At 37.6% G+C, this 17893-nt stretch overlaps 2 protein-coding genes across 2 annotated transcripts in view; one reads left to right on the top strand and one right to left on the bottom strand.

Moving 5' to 3' along the window:
• The window catches only part of RIC1 (RIC1 homolog, RAB6A GEF complex partner 1), a 162937-nt gene that overhangs the window by 138621 nt on the left and 6423 nt on the right, over window positions 1-17893 (top strand). The window lies entirely within an intron of this gene.
• ERMP1 (endoplasmic reticulum metallopeptidase 1) overlaps window positions 85-17893 on the bottom strand; it is a 53423-nt gene continuing 35614 nt past the window's right edge. Inside the window, exons 14-15 of the mRNA XM_060014724.1 lie at window positions 3822-3985; window positions 85-3695 (exon numbers count right to left, since the gene is read on the bottom strand). Of these exons, the coding sequence (XP_059870707.1) occupies window positions 3531-3695; window positions 3822-3985 (329 nt within the window). The 3' untranslated portion in view covers window positions 85-3530. The remainder of the gene's footprint in view (window positions 3696-3821; window positions 3986-17893) is intronic.

Below are 17893 nucleotides of genomic sequence, written 5' to 3' on the forward strand. Positions count from 1 at the left end.
CATTCCTGGTATACATCTATTTGGTCATGGTGTACGGCCAAACTTGGAGAAAAATTATCAACATGCTTACTGTATTTTTTACCAATCAATGAAATCAGGAAGTAGTGGTATCAAAAAAAGTACTGATGCACTTCAAAAATGCCCAAGATGTTTTTTCGAACAAAAACAGAGGTAAAGAGGCATAGATGCATTTTGGCTTTACTGGCCCTAAAAGAAGGCAAGGTGTATTTAAGAATAGAAGTTATTCGGAGGGAATTCACTTAGGAAGGGAAGTAACTTGCACAGAGCTCTGGGAGCTCACAAGTGGTACACTGTTTGGGGACTGGTGGTGACCCTTCCTTGTGTGAAGATTGGAATGTGCAGTGGGTTACTCTCTGGCTGAAAGACCATATTTTCTTCCCTCCCTCCTATCCCTATCAATCACTTAAAGAATGAAAGAATATCATTTATTAGCCCTTCAGTGATTTTCTTTGCCAGTGGCAATGCTAAAACTGCTAAGTATGCTGTAGCTCAATATTTACCAAATGATTGATTGATAGGCCATTGATTTCTGTGAAATTCAGATGCACAATTTCATTCCACAGTAAAATGGATTCCAGTTGAAGCCATGTTGAGTTCTTTGCTCACATGACCCATTAAAATATCAGTGATACCACATGAGCCATCTAGGTCTTTTTAAAAGGCTCTATACCCTTCAAATATGGGGGATACAGGAAAACAAAATAAAGATCCATTTCTCTGTTAAAGATACTAACTTGTATGTTAAAAAGTTTATTTCAGTTAAAGTGTAAGGCAATAATTAATCTTAGCAAACAAGTTGAAAGAAAAAGACAATCATTTTTTTCTATAGCTTCCTGAGTCAGCAGTCTGGCTTCGTTAAGTAGTGGCTCCCTCAGTGGTGACATTTTAGGACTCTATAGTGCTTATTTACATCTGCTAAAGTGTGGAAACAGAAAAACTTCATGCAACAATCTTAGGTCAGACACAATGTAAATTTTAAGGATTTCTTCAAAATCGCAACCCTTCACACTTTCCCTGAATGTGCAGTACTGTACATTTTAAATTCTGTAGGAAATGCATTAGAATTTGAAAAGACCCTTTTAGAAATGAGTCATTCAAATCAGATACTCAAGAAACTAACAAGTTCTTTAATCTCAGAGATTGCTGATCTGACGGTGTTCTTAACGGAGCCATGATATTGTATATAATTACTTAACCACTTTTGGCATTAAAATAGTCCCCCAGAATATTAAGCATGCCATGAGAGTAGTGAGCATTTGTACGATAATCAGAGCTTTATAATGCCAAAGAAAACCAAAACAAGAGAGAATTGTTCACATAGGAAAATAACTCAAAGGCAAAAAGAAAACCATGATTATTACTGAAATGGAATAACAACAGGGAACTCTTGGTTTCTCACGTAATGTCCTTCTTCAACACTTGTGATTTTGCTTTTCTTTTTCCTATAAATAATTTCCATTAATCTATTTCATATTAACCACAGGAACAGAAAATATGCCTGTATTTTGAAATTTGTAATCTATTTCATATTAACCACAGGAACAGAAAATATGCCTGTATTTTGAAATTTGTTTAGATGTTTTTTTCTCCACAATTGATGAGTCTATAAAAGCTATAAACACTGCAAACCTTATGTGTACTGCCTGACATGTGAAGCACCCAAGACTAGTGATACAGCTGACCCTTGAACAACATGGGTTTGAACGGTGCAGGTCCAATTATACGCAGATTATAAACGGGTATTACAGTACTACATGATCCGTGGTTGGTTGAATCCATGGCTGTAGAACCTTGGATACAGAGGTATGACTGTAAAGTAATATGCAAATTTTCAACTGCACAGTGGTCAGCACCCCATATCCCCAGGTTGTTCAAGGATCAACTCTATATGGTTCCTACAAAGTCCAGGAAAAGCAATGGTTCCAGTGTCCACGCATGTGACAGCATGTTACCATTCAGCTCTGCCTGCAACCCTGCTGTCTGTGTGGGCTCGGTCAGTTTTTAAGGAGTCACAAATGAGGCAGGCAGTATATGAGGAGCATGATTCAGAAAGCACACTGTATACATCCCACAAGCAGCTTCAAGAAGTATTTTCTTCCACAGCGCACACTTACTATGTATGCTCCTTCTGTTCAGGCAGATCCGAGTGCCACTTTTTTTGTTTTACTCTGGCTTTTCTTTAAAATGTTTTTTTTGGCCTAGGCTTGCTAAATGCAAAAATTGTCTTTTTACATTTTTAATGGAGAAAAGAAAGCTAGCAGAATTTACCACTGCTCTAATCAAACTCTTCCACTGCTGGAGCCAGGAAGCCAACAGCCATCTTCCTCAACATGAAAAGTACCTCTAAGTCCTAGAGCTGCCATCATGCAGGATCTGAACACCGACAACTCTAAGGACAGTTACAGAAGGACATTCCAGTACAAGCCACAGCCTCAAGTCTCAGGAAAGCCAGCTCTGCTGAACACAGTAAGTTAGTGAGAGGCTAATCTGTTCAACTGGCTGGAAAACAGACAAAAATAAGGACCCAGTGCATCAATAAAATTATGCCCTGAAGGATTAACCTTGGATAACAGAAGACTCCTAAAAAGTGAGAATAAATATAAAACGCCCAGCCACTCCCGACCCCACTCTCCTCCCACCCCAGAATAGCCACCATGGCAACTAGTGCTCTGAAGAAGGAAGTTAACATCATATACTTGCACGAACAATATTCTAAACCAAAAGGGCCTGTGCAACTCAGAGGGAAAGGTAACTAGACAAATACTCTTCTCACAATGGTGAGGTGTGGAGAGGAGGAAAATATATGTTTCAGAGGGAAACAGGCATTGAAAAAGCAACCTCAGAAAAACATTACAATGATGGAGCTCAGTGACCACTTGTCAGAAGGACAGGAGTCCCCAACTCACACAGGTTTCCACATCAGAGGACCGGGGCTTCAGAGATGCAAAGCACACTAAAGGCTGCATGCAGAAGCAGAGCTCTCGGCACAGGCTGGGGCCTCAAAAGCCCAATGGTGCTTCCCCAGTCTTTACCGCAGTTACCTTCTAATGACCTACAGAGTTAGGCCTCAAGGGGAATCATTACTCCTGTGAATGATATTTAACCTACCATCCAATGACACAAAAAAAATGCTCTTGGGCTTTAACTGGAAATGTCATTTGTCTCATTAACAGTGGACTTACAGTACCTTCTGCATCTTTCATGATCCTAAGGGGACAACTATTAAAGTGGTTTGTTGGCTTTCGTCCTTAAGGTCATACAAAATGACCTATGTAGGTAAGTAGCAGTACCCACATGTGCTTAAGTGCCAGAAAACTGGTATTTTCAAGTGTCAGAAGGGCCATGCACACTACCCCACAGTATAACCATTACAGACAGTGCTGGGCCCTGAAGAGTGTTAGACCACAAAGCTCTTTGAACATATGCTCATTAATTCATTGACTTACATACAAACATCCATGAAACACCAGGAGAAACCGTGGGCATGTACTTAGAGCTCACCCACAAGACTAAAACACAAAGAGATGGTAGGTGCACACCCAGGCAGAGGGAAATGTCCAATCTGGGAACTTCTCTTTCAGAGCATCCAGCTGGGAGGATCTCTTGTCTTCCCCAGAAAGATAGTGGGCAGCAATGGCCACAGTGACCGCTCCTTCAGGCTGTTCTTCCGAGACCTGGAGGAGAAAATTAGTTACTTCTCTAGTGCTAGGAAGGCAAGAACACTGACTGATCCCAAGATTCTTGCCAAATACCACCTGGAAACCTGATCAGTAATACCAGCAATACTGGGAAGTTCCCACCTGTACTTCTATCCAGAACTGCCATGCAGAGGCCTGGAGTCCATGGGAATAAAATACAAAGTAGTCCCCTCCTTTACTCGTGACTGGGGTGCCATTGCCAAGAGACCACTGAGAAAGTGTAGACCCTTTGTGGGTTCGGACGTAGAATGACATATGGCTTGGTCCTGTACAATAAGAGGAAGGAAGAATAGTTAAAACAATCTTTGAAAAAGCAACAAGAAAAGAAACCCACCTCCCAAAGCAGACTACGAAGTTCAATGCTTTATATCACTTTTAAGACACTCAGTACAAACCTAAAAAAGGTGCCAGGTTGGACGTTCAGTGTGTATCAACAAAGGTAAGTAATGAGGTGCGGCAGAAAAGGCACAGAATTTATAATGAGAAAACCTCTGTTTACATCTTGGTCTGGTCATTTAAACATGGAAGAACCTTACCACTCGTGAGCCCTTCTTCAGAAATCTAGAGAATAAGCTTCATCTAACCCAAGAGATAACTGCAAAAACTATAGCAAAAGAACTGACAGGATTTTAATATATCCACATACATTATTAAGACAAACAAATATTGAGGTGAGGGTGGAAGGCTAATGGGCAAATGTTGCATGTAACAAACACAGAGGGAAAGGGCAAAGCAGATAAACTGTGGTATAAGCTAATAGAGTTAAAGAATACAATTAAACACTGACACACAGATAGTAAAAGGTTAAATAACAGGCAATCAAAACAAAAATAGAAACATTATATGCCAGAAACTACCTTTTTCAAGAGCAAGACAGCACATCATAGAAAAAGGAATATAGCAGATAAAACACACGTAATTATAAATATTTTTGAGACCAAAAGTATTATACAGTAAAAATAAATGTGAAAAGACCTAACCCAGCTGCTAAAAGAAAAAAAAGTTTAACTTAGCTTACAAAGCTAGACCTAATCACATACTGTAACATACTTAAAGAGATTCAGAAAGCGTAAAAAACGAAGGTTATTTCAGGCAAGTGGACAGAGTTTTTAAAAAGACAAGAAAGGAAAAACTAGAAATCAATGAAATAGAGAATAGAAGAAACAGACCTAATAATCAAAAATCTGTTATTTTTTTAAATTAACAAGACAACCACTAAGTAACCTGATTGGAAAAGAGACGGAGGGAAAGGAGAGTGGAGCAGAGAAAACAAGTATATACACAAAGAGAAATAAGAAAAATAAGCAGAAGTTGTTTAAAAAATCACACATAACCACTCTGCCGCCCTCTGTAAGTTTGAAAACCCACATGAAATGGCTATTCTGCTAGGAAAATACAGATTATCAAAACTGATAAGAGATAATAAACAGATAATAAAGCTAAAGCAAACCAATTTCCCTAGAAAAATTATTAAGAAACTACCCTAAGGAAAAGCACCAGGCCCAGGTGAGTTTAGAAAGGAATTCAAGCCAACTTTTCAACAAAATAGTTCTAATGCACCATAAACTGTTGCAAGAAAATGAAAACCAACTGTTTTTATGATGTGTAACATTCAATACATTTATGATGTATACCTAAATCTGATAAGGACAGTACCAACCCACCCCCCCAAAAAAAAACCCCAAACAACACAAACCAATATCACTCATGAACACTGATGTGGAATTTCTAAATAATATATTTGCAAACAAATCCAATATCACATTAAGAAAATAATAGCCTATGTGTGACCTGGTAAGAGACACCATTTACTTAAAAGACCCAAGGAAGAAAAATCCCATCATCAGTTTTGTAGATGCTAAAAAAGCTTTTCACAAAATTAAAATCTAAAATACATTCCCTAAAAAAAATTCAAGGAATGACAAGTGATGAATGCTTGTTTAACATGATTAAAAAATACATACCTTAGTCCTAACGTCAATATCTTATATAATAGAAAAACACTAGAGACCTTGGTTCTAATATCAAGAACAAGGCAAGGATGCTCACCATCTCCACAACAGTTCTATCCTATGCTAGAAATATTAGCTATTTAGACAGAAATCAATTAGAGGCGTAAGAGTTGGTAAAGAAAAATTATCTGCAGATGATATGCAGTAGTAAACAAACTATACACCTGAGGTCTGTATTTGTATGGCTCTCAGGCTAAGCATGGTTTTTACGTTTTTAAAGAGTGGTTAACAAACAAGAATCTATCATGGAAACATATGGCAAAGCCTAAAATATTTACTATCTGGCCCTTTAAATGTTGGCAATTCCTGGTATACCTGGAGAACCCTAGTATCTCAGTGGTTAACTAAAACAAGATTCAGAAAGGTAGCAAGATACAAAATTGACATACAGACGTCAACTGCCTTCATACATAAAAAATATAGCCAGTTTGAGGACATAATGATAGTAGCAACAAAACCTTTATAGCACTCCTGAAAGACATGAAAGTAGAACTGATCGAACAAATGCAAAGACATTTCCAGGTTCAGGATAGGGTGATTCAACATTGTATGTCAGGGTCTCCTTAATTTATAAATTTATTATGATACTCCCCTAAATACCAATTAGCAATATGTTTTATATTAGATGATACTAAAATTCTAAATACTAAAATTATGGAAAAATAAGCATGCAAAAAATGGCAAGGAAGATACTAAAAAACAAAAACTACAAAGGATCTTAACTCTCCTAATCATTAAATTATAAAGCTTCTGTAATTAAAAGTGTGGTAACTGATGCACAAACAGACCTGCACACGTACCGTCAAAAAATAATTTTTTTACAAAATGATTTCTTGTCATTTGTAATCAAAAACACAGGGCAGTAGGTGTACAACCTGCCTGCCAGGAACCTGAATTTTATTGGAATTCTCCAAATGGTGCATAAAGGATAGAGAAAGGTTTGAATTTTTCTGTGCTTCCTTTTTATAGGCTGGCATTTAAATAAAATAAAAAATTACTGGCATGAACAAGAAAACCAATTAGTGCAAAATAAATTTATTTCTAATTAAAATTTTAAAGCCTAGAAAACAGAAGTATTCACCTTCAGAAGTGTCAGCTAAGGCACTTCCTTCCCATAAGTGCTTCATCCCACTGGTTAACTACCAAATATTATTTCACTACTACCATCTTGTGTCCTCCAGCTTCCCTCACTTACAAGATTTTCAAGTCCCTGCTGTGTTAAACTGAATGAAAATACAAAAACCAAACAAACTACTTGTAGAAGAGAAATTTCAGTAAAAAGTGGGCAAAGCTGAGGTATATACAGTCAAATAATTTTGTGTATGGTGTTAGGGAGTGATCTAATTTCATTCTTTTGCATGTAGCTGTCCAGTTTTCCCAGCACCACTTATTGAAGAGGCTGTCTTTTCTCCATTGTATGCTCTTGCCTCCTTTGTCAAAAATTAGGTGCCCATATGTGCATGGGTTTATCTCTGGGCTTTCTATCCTGTACCATTCATCTATATTTCTGTTTTTGTGCCAGTACCATACACAGTCAAATAATTTTGACAACGGCACCAAAGCAATTCTGTGAGCAAAGTCTTTTCAACAGATGATGCTAGAACAACTGGATATCTATAAAGGAAAAAGGACCTTGACCTCTACCTCACACCATATACACAAAGTAACTCAAGGTGCATCCTAGGCCTAAACATAAAAGCTTAAGGCTATAAAGTTTCTAAAAGGAAAAGTCTAAATTCATGATCTCTGGGTAGGCAAGCTTTTTTTGGAAGATACATAAAGCATTAATCCTGAAAGAAAAACCTGATAAAATGGACTTCATAAAAATTTAAAACTTCTTCACATCAGAAGACATCATTAAGAAAATGAATGGGCAAGAAATCTTGATAACACCAGTTATCTGATAAAGGATTTTATCTAGAATGTATGAATGTATGTCCTATAAGACAACAAGCTCAGTTTTTAAAAGGGAGAAAGACATGAGAAAACAGGTGAATGGCCAGTAAACACTTATAAAAGTGTTCCACATCTTAATTATCAGAGGAATGCAAGAGGTACTACTACTAAACACCCACAAGAAATGATAAAATGAAAAAAAACAGTAAATTCTGGTGAGAATGTGGAGTAACTGGAACTCTCGTATACTACTGGTGGGAGTGAAAAACTGAAAAAAACAATTTAAAAAAGTTAAATGTAAGTCTGTCCTATGAACCAAACAATTCCACTCCTAGATATTTATCCAAGAAGAGAAGTGGAAGACATATTCCCAAAAAGCTTTGTACAAGAATGTTCATAATAGCTTTATTCATATTAGCCCCAAACTGGAAACTGCCCAGGTGTCCGTCAACAAGAGAATGATAAGCTGTGGTATAGTCATGCACTGAATACTACTCAGCAATGAATAGGAACAAAATACTGATACTCAAAAACAACACAGCTCAATCTCAAACACATTATGCTTAATGACCAGACACAGAATATTACATACTGGATGATTCCGTGTATATGAAGTTCAAGAATGAGCAGGCAAATCGAATCTGTCAATGTAGGAATCAGAAAGTTGCTTCTCCAGGGCAGGGAGACTTTAGTGTAAGGGAACTTTCTGGGGTGATGGAAATGATTTGTGTTTTGATAGTGGTTACATGGGTATATGTATGCTTTTATCAAAACTAAAGGAACTGTACAAGATCTGGATGTGTCAATGTATGTAAATTAGGCCTTAAAAATATACATATATATATGCATGTACATATATATATGAATGAATAAAAATAAACAAGGGGGAAAGTTACGTATGAAGATACCTTTCACTCATAAAATCCTGGGCAACTTTCTATCAACTTTTTTTTTTTTTTTTTCAATTTATTTTTGGCTGCATCAGGTCTTTGTTGTTGAGCATGGGCTTTCTCTAGTTGTGGTGAGCAGGGGCTATTCTTTGCAATGTGTGGGCTTCTCATTGTGGTGGCTTCTCGTTGCAGAGCATGGGCTCTAGGTGTGCGGGCTTCAGTAGTTGTGGCACACGGCTCAGTACTTGTGGCTCACAGGCTTAGATGCTCCGCAGCATGTGGGCTCTTCCTGGACCAGGGCTCAAACCCATGTCCCTTGCACTGGCAGGTGGATTCTTAACCACTGCACCACCAGGGAAGTACCTCAACCTTTTTTTTTAAACTCAGTAATTAAAGTACAGAGTGAACAGTAGCAGGAACTTTTAAAAATGAACTTCCTGTATTAGGGTTCTCTAGAGAAACAGAATAGGATGTGTAGAGAAAGAGAAAGAGAATTATAGAACTGGCTCATGTAATTGTAGAGGCTGGCAAATCCAAAATCTGCAGTAGGGGCTGGCAGGCTGGAGACTCAGGGACGAGCCGAATTTGAATTCCTAGGCTGTGCTGGCAAGACCCCCCTCCTTGGAGGAGGAGAGTCTTTTTTTTAAGGCCTTCAACTGATTGGATGAAGCCCACCACATTATGGAGAACAATCTGTACTCAGAATTTACTGATCTAAATTAAATGTCAATCCTATCCACAAAATACCTTCACTGGAAACATCTAGTATGGTGTTTGTTCACATATCTGGGTACCATCTTAAAAAGAAAAAAGCTGACTAATTTAATTTAACTCAACACATTTGAGTGCCCATTATGTGTCAGTGATTTCACTGGGCACCAAGAATAGAAGGATAAGAACCCACCATGTCTGCCTCCCTTGACTAAATAATCATGATACAAGGAGGTCAGCGCTACAATCAAGATATGTACAAAGGAAAGAAAAAGGGTAGCAGTTGCTTAGTCTGTTGGAGAAGATGGGAGAGAAAGGTCAGAGTAATCTTGGCATTTTGCCTAGGGGAGAAACACAGAGTTTGGGTGGGAGGTAGTAGCAAGAAAATCTCTCTCTCACCAGGAGTGAGTGTGTGTTTGACTGGACAGAAAGGAGCAGTTGGATGTAACTAAGGAATGCACCAAGGGAAGTGCTGAAAAAAGTTTAAATGGGTACCTGGGCCAAACTCCCGAAGACCACACATGCTTTGCCAAAGAATTTGGATGTATTCTGCGGCAACAGGAAATCGTTAAAAGTTCTTTAAGTAGGGAAGTGACGTGATCAAATGTATTTTTGAAAAATAATATGAGAGACAAGACTTAGAAGCCAGAACACCAGTTGAGTAGCTCAAGGAGCTAACTACTAGTTTTAAACATAGTAAATATACCAAGAAAGGTAAATAAAGTCACACTGTCTACTAATGCCAGGCCAAATGCTGTTTTGGATCTACCTGACAACTAATATCTGACACTAAAAGTTTTTCAGTAAGGCTCCTTAAAAATTATTATCTGCCTCAGTTTGTTTTTAGAAACAGTATAAGCTCTCAAGTTGCTGGTCACGATAATAAATCTGAGGGGAAAAAAGCTCACATGCAACATATTATAAAGTTGAAGAAGTGAAAGAGAAAGAGAAAAAAAAAATGTCTGACTTACCCATTGCTTCAAAGGTCAACTTTACAGAATCCCAGGGAGGGAAGAATTGGGAATATTACATTATAAAGCATCTGTACTACCCATGAAGCAGTACAGTGTTACTTGAAAGTGAACTTATTGAAAGCTCTAAACCACTTAAAATAATTTTTAACAAGTATAATCAAAATGCTAATATATCAGTTTAATCAAACAAGTATAATTGCTATGTGCCTAAAAAGCAGACCAAAATAGGTGAGGCAAAAACTGACAAAATGGAAAGAGAAAAAGACAAATTCACCATTATAGTTGGAGACTTCAACAACCTTTTACAGTAACTGACAAATCCAGCAGGCAGAAAATCAGTGAGGATATATAGCTGAACTAAAACACCACCATCAAAAACATTCATAGAACTTCATCCAACACCAGAATACGCATTCTTTTCAAGCTCACATGGAACATTCACCAAGAGAGACCATATCCTGCACCATAAAACATACCTCAACAAATTTAGAATAGAAATCATATAAAGTATGCTCTCAGACCACAATGAAATTGTAGAAATAAATATTGAAAACCAGCTGGAAAATCCAAAATATTTGAAGATTAAAGAACATACTTCTAAATAACAAATGAGTCAAAGAAGCCTCAAGAGAAATTTTTAAATAAATTGAACTAAAATTGTAAATTTGTGAGATGCAGCCAAAATAGAGCTTAGGGGGGAAAATGTAGCATTGAATGCATACATTAAAAAAGATGATCTAAAGTCAATAATCTAAGCCTCCACTTTAATAAGCTAGAAAAAGAAGAGTATTTAAATCCAAACTAAGCAGAAAAAAAGAAATACTTAAAAATAGGGCAGAAATTAATGAAATTGAAATAGGAAGTCAAGAGAGGAAATCAATAGAACCAAAAACTGGTTCTTTGAAAAGATCAATAAAATTGATAAACCTCTAGCCAAGCTAAGAAAAAAAGAGAGAAGACACAGATTACTAATCTCAGAAATGAAAGAGGTGACATCACTACAGATCCCACGTGCAGTAAAAGGATAATAAAAGAATATTATGAACACTGTAGGCCCCAAAATTTGATAACCCAGATGAAACAGACCAATTCTTTCAAAGACACAATTTGCCAATATACACACAAGAAGAAACAGACAATCTGAAATAGTCCTTTATTTATTAAACAAAATTGAATCAATAATTAATGACTTTCCAAAACAGAAAAAACCAGGCCCAGATGGGTTCGCTAGTGCATGCTACCAAACATTTAAGGAAGAAATTATACCAACTCTCTACAATCTCCTCCAGAAGACAGAAGCAGAAGGAACACTTTCTAACTAATTCTGTGAGGCCAGCATTACTCTAACACCAAAACCACACAAAGACATTACAGGAAAACTTAAAGATTAGGACTCGGGCTTCCCTGGTGGCGTGGTGGTTAAGAATCCGCCTGCCAATGCAGAGGACACAGGTTCGAGCCCTGGTCTGGGAAGATCCCACATGCCGCGAAGCAACTAGCCCCGTGAGTCACAATTACTGAGCCTGCGCGTCTGGAGCCTGTGCTCCGCAATGGGAGAGGCCGCGATAGTGAGAGGCCCGCGCACCACGATGAGGAGTGGCCCCCACTTGCCGCAATTAGAGAAAGCCCTCGCACAGAAATGAAGAGCCAACACAGCCAAAAATAAATAAAATTTAAAAAATAAAAACAAAACAAAACAAAACTTTAAAAAGATTAGGCCTCCTTCATGAACACAGACGTAAAAATCCTCAACATAATATTAGAAAATCAAATCCAACAACATATAAGAAGAATTATACACTATGACCAAGTAGAATTTATTCCAGGTATGTGAGATTGGTTCAACATTTGAAAATCAAGTAATGTAATGCATGACATCAACATGCTAAAGAAGAAAAACCACATGATCATATCAAAAGACAGAAAAGTATTTGACATAATCCAACATTCACTCAGAATAAAACTCTTAGCAAACTAAAAATAGATGGGAACTGCCTCAGCCTGATCTGACGAACATCTACAGAAAACCTACAGCTAACATTATACTCAGTTGGTAAGAAAGCTTTCCCATTAAGATCAGGAACAAGGCAAGGATTATCCCTCTTACCACTCATTTTTAAAACCATACTGGAAGTCCTAGCTAATTGCCATGAGATAAGAAAAGGAAATAAAAAGTATAAAGATTGGGAAGGAAGAAATAAAACTGTCTTTGTTTGCAAAGGACATGATCATCTATGTAGAAAATCCAGAAGAATCAACCAAAAAAAGCCTGGAACTAATAAACAATTATAGCAAGGTTGCAGGATACAAGATTAACATACAAAAGTTAGTTGCTTTCCTATATACCAGCAATGAACAATACTATTTACATTAGCACCTCAAAAACGACATACTTAGGTATAAATCTCACAAAGTATGTACAAGATCTATGTGAGCAAAACTGTGAAACTACCAAAAAAAAAATCAAATAAGATACAAATAAATGGAGAGGCATTCCATGTCATGGATAGGAAGAGTCAATAGATGTCATTTTCCCAAACTTGATCCACAGGTTCAATGCAATTCCAATCAAAATCCCAAAAAGTTATTTTGTGGGTATTGACAAACTGATATATAGAAAGACAAAAGACAAGCAATAATCAGTATACTGAAGAGAAAGTTGGAAGACTGATATACCCAACTTCAAGAAATACTATAAAGCTAAAGAGATGAAGACAGCGCAGTAATGGGAAAAGAATAGAGAAATAGATGAGTAGAACAAAATATAGAGTCCAGAAATAGCCCCACGCAAATATAGTCAACTGATCTTTGACAAAGAAAGGCAACTTAGTGGAGACAGGATAGTCTTCAACAAATGGTACTGGAACAACTGGAAATCCACATGCAAAAACATGAATCTAGACACAGAACTTATACCTCTCACAAAAATTAATTCAAAATATATCACACACCTAAGTGTAAAAGGCAGAATTTTAAAACTTCTAGAAGGTAACATCAGAGAAAATCTAGACACCCTGGGTTTGGCAATGATTTTTAGACACACCACCAAAAGCACGTTCCATAAAACAAAAGTGATTAAGTTGGACTTCAATAAATTAAAACACTTAATGCTCTATGAAAAACACTGTTCAGATATGAAAATACAAGCCAAACTGGGAGAAAATATTTGCAAAACACTTACATGATAAAGGACTTATACCCATATATACAAAAATCTCTTAAATCTCAACAATAAGAAAACAAAATTAATAAACAGACAAAAAGATCCAAATAGACACCTTACCAAAGAAGTTATACAGATGGCAAATAAGTATGAAAAGCTGCTCAACATCATATGTCATTAGGGAATTGCAAATTGAAAAAGTAATAAGATACCCCTACGTAAATATAAGAATGGCTAAAATCCAAGATTGGTTCAAGATGGCGGAGTAGAAGGACATGTTCTCACTCCCTCTTGTGAGAGCACCAGGGTCACGGCTAACTGCTGAACAGTCATCGACAGGAGGACACTGGAACTCACCAAAAAGGACACCCCACATCCAAAGACAAAGGAGAAGCCACAGTGAGACGGTAGGAGGGGCACAATCACAATAAAATCAAATCCCATAACTGCTGGGTGGGTGACTCACAAACTGGAGAACAATTATACCACAGAAGTCCACCCACTGGAGTGAAGGTTCTGAGTCCCACGTCAGGCTTCCCAACTTGGGGGTCTGGCAACAGGAGGAGGAATTCCTAGAGAATCAGACTTTGAAGGCTAGCGAGATTTGACTGCAGGACTTCGACAGGACTGGGGGAAACAGAGACTCCACTCTTGGAGGGCACACACAAAGCAGTATACGCATCGAGACCCAGGGGAAGGAGCAGTGACCCCCACGGGAGACTGAACCAGACCTACCTGATAGTGTTGGAGGGTCTCCTGCAGAGGCGGGGAGTGGCTGTGTCTCACTGTGAGCACAAGGACACCGGCAGCGGAAGTTCTGGGAAGTACTCCTTTGTGTGAGCCCTCCGAGAGTCCACCATTAGCCCCACCAAAGAGCCCAGGTAGGCTCCAGTGTTGGGTCACCTCAGGCCAAACAACCAATAGGGAGGGAACCCAGCCCCACCCATCAGCAGTCAACGGATTAAAGTTTTACTGAGCTCTGCCCACCACAGCAACAGTCAGCTCTGCCCACCACCAGTCCCTCCCATCAGGAAACTTGCACAAGCCTCTTAGACAGCTTCATCCACCAGAGGGCAGACAGCAGAAGCAAGAAGAACTACAATTCTGCAGCCTGTGGAACAAAAACCACATTCACAGAAAGATACACAAGATGAAAAGGCAGAGGACTACATACCAGATGAAGGAACAAGATAAAACCCCAGAAAAACAACTAAATGAAGTGGAGATAGGCAAACTTCCAGAAAAAGAATTCAGAATAATGATAGTGAAGATGATCCAGGACCTCAGAAAAAGAATGGAGGCAAAGACCGAGAAGATGCAAGAAATGTTTAACAAAGATCTAGAAGAATTAAAGAACAAACAAACAGAGATGAACAATACAATAACTGAAATGAAAACTACACTAGAAGGAATCAATGGCAGAATAACTGAGAAGAACGGATAAGTGACCTGGAAGACAGAATGGTGGAATTCACTGCTGTGGAACAGAATAAAGAATGAAAATAAATGAAGACAGCCTAAGAAACCTCTGGGACAACATTAAACGCAACAATATTCGCATTATAGGGGTCCCAGAAGGAGAACAGAGAGAGAAATGACCCGAGAAAATATCTGAAGAGATTATAGTTGAAAACTTCCCTAACACGGGAAAGGAAATAGCCACCCAAGTCCGCGAAGTGCAGAGAGTCCCATACAGGATAAACCCAAGGAGAAACATGCCGAGACACATAGTAATCAAACTGGCAAAAATTAAAGACAAAGAAAATTATTGAAAGCAGCAAGGGAAAAACAACAAATAACATACAAGGGAACTCCCATAATGTTAACACCTGATTTCTCAGCAGAAGCTCTACAAGCCAGAAGGGAGTGGCATGACATATTTAAAGTGATGAAAGGAGAGAACCTACAGTCAAGATTACTCTACCTAGCAAGGATCTCATTCAGATTTGATGGAGAAATCAAAAGCTTTACAGACAACCAAAAGCTAAGAGAATTCAGCACCACCTAACCAGGTCTACAACAAATGTTAAAGGAACTTATCTAAGTGGGAAACACAAGGGAAGAAAAGGACCTACAAAAACAAACCCAAAACAATTAAGAAAATGGTAATAAGAACATACATATCGATAATTACCTTAAACATGAATGGATTAAATGCTCCAACCAAAAGACACAGGCTTGCTGAATGGATACAAAAACAAGACCCATATAGATGCTGTCTACAAGAGACCTACTTCAGACCTAGGGACATATACAGACTGAAAGTGAGGGGATGGAAAAAGATATGCCATGCAAATGGAAATCAAAAAAAAGCTGGAGTAGCAGTACCCATATCAGATAAAACAGACTTTAAAATAATGTTATAAGAGGCAAGGAAGGACACTACAAAATGATCAAGGGAACAATCCAAGAAGAAGATATAACAATTATAAATATCTATGCACCCAACATAGGAGCACCTCAATACATAAGGCAACTGCTAACAGCTCTAAAACAGGAAATCAACAGTAACACAATAATAGTGGGGGACTTTTAACACCTCACTTACACCAATGGACAGATCATCCAAACAGAAAATTAATAAGGAAGCACAAGCTTTAAATGACAGAACAGACCAGAAAGATTTAATTGATATTTATAGGACATTCCATCCAAAAGCAGCAGATCACACTTTCTTCTACAGTGCGCACAGAATATTCTCCAGGATAGATCACATCTTGGGTGCCAAATCAAGCCTAAGTAAATTTAAGGAAATTGAAATCATTTCAAGCATCTTTTCTGACAACAATGCTATGAGATTAGAAATCAATTACAGGGAAAAACATGTAAAAACCACAAACACATGGAGGCTAAACAATATGTTACTAAATAACCAAGATATCACTGAAGAAATCAAAGAGGAAATTGAAAAATACTTAGAGACAAATGACAATGAAAACACAATGATCCAAAACCTATGGGATGCAGCAAAAGCAGTTCTAAGAGGGAAGTTTATAGCAATACAAGCCTACCTCAAGAAACAACAAAAATCTCAAATAAACAATGTAACCTTATACCCAAAGGAACTAGAGAAAGAAGAACAAACAAAACCCAAAGTTTGTAGAAGGAAAGAAATCATAAAGATCAGAGCAGAAATAAATGAAATAGAAACAAAACAGTAGCAAAGATCAATAGAAATAAAAGCTGGTTCTTTGAGAAGATAAACAAAATTGATAAACCATTAGCCAGACTCATCAAGAAAAAGAGGGAGACGACTCAAATCAATAAAATTAGAAATGAAAAAGGAGAAGTTACATCAGACACCGCAGAAATACAAAGCATCCTAAGAGACCACTACAAGCAACTCTATGCCAATAAAATGGACAACCTGGAAGAAATGGACAAATTCTTGGAAAGGTATAACCTTCCAAGACTGAACCAGGAAGAAATGGAAAATATGAACAGATCAGTCACAAGTAATGAAATTGAAACTGTGATTAAAAATCTTCCAACAAACAAAAGTCCAGGACCAGATGGCTTCACAGGTGAATTCTATCAAAAATTGAGAGACGAGCTAACACCCATCCTTCTCAAACTCTTCCAAAAAATTGCAGAGAAAGGAACACTCCCAAACTCATTCTATGAGGTCACCATCACCCTGATGCCAAAATCAGACAAAGATACTACAAAAAAAGATAATTACAGACCACTATCACTGATGAATATAAATGCAAAAATCCTCAACAAAATACTAGCAAACAGAATCAACAACACATTAAAAGGATCATACACCATGATCAAGTGGGATTTATCCCAGGGATGCAAGGATTCTTCAGTATATGCAAATCAGTCAATGTGATACACCATATTAACAAGCTGAAGAAGAAAAACCATATGATCATCTCAATAGATGCAGATAAAGCTTTTGACAAAATTCAACACCCATTTATGATAAAAACTCTCCAGAAAGTGGGCAAAGATAGAACCTACCTCAATATAAAGGCCATATATGACAAACCCACAACAAACATCATTCTCAATGGTGAAAAACTGAACAGGAAGAAGACAAGGATGTCCACTCTCACAACTATTATTCAACATAGTTTTGGAAGTCCTAGCCACAACAATTAGAGAAGAAAAAGAAATAAAAGGAATACAAATTGGAAAAGAAGTAAAACTGTCATTGTTTGCAGATGACATGATACATACATAAAGAATCCTAAAGATGCCACCAGAAAACTGCTAGAGCTAATCAATGAATTTGGTAAAACTGCAGGATACAAAATTAATGCACAGAAATCTCTGGCATTCCTATGTACTAATGATGAAAAATCTGAAAGAGAAATTAAGGAAACACTCCCATTTACCATTGCAACAAAAAGGATATAATACCTAGGAATAAACCTATGTAGGGAGACAAAAGACCTGTGTGCAGAAAACTATAAGACACTGATGAAAGAAATTAAAGATGATACCAACAGATGGAGAGATATACCATGTTCTTGGATTGGAAGAATCAATATTATGAAAATGACTATACGACCCGAAG

This window comes from Delphinus delphis, chromosome 6 (genome assembly GCF_949987515.2).
Source record: "Delphinus delphis chromosome 6, mDelDel1.2, whole genome shotgun sequence".
Classification (NCBI taxonomy): Eukaryota; Metazoa; Chordata; class Mammalia; order Artiodactyla; family Delphinidae; genus Delphinus; species Delphinus delphis.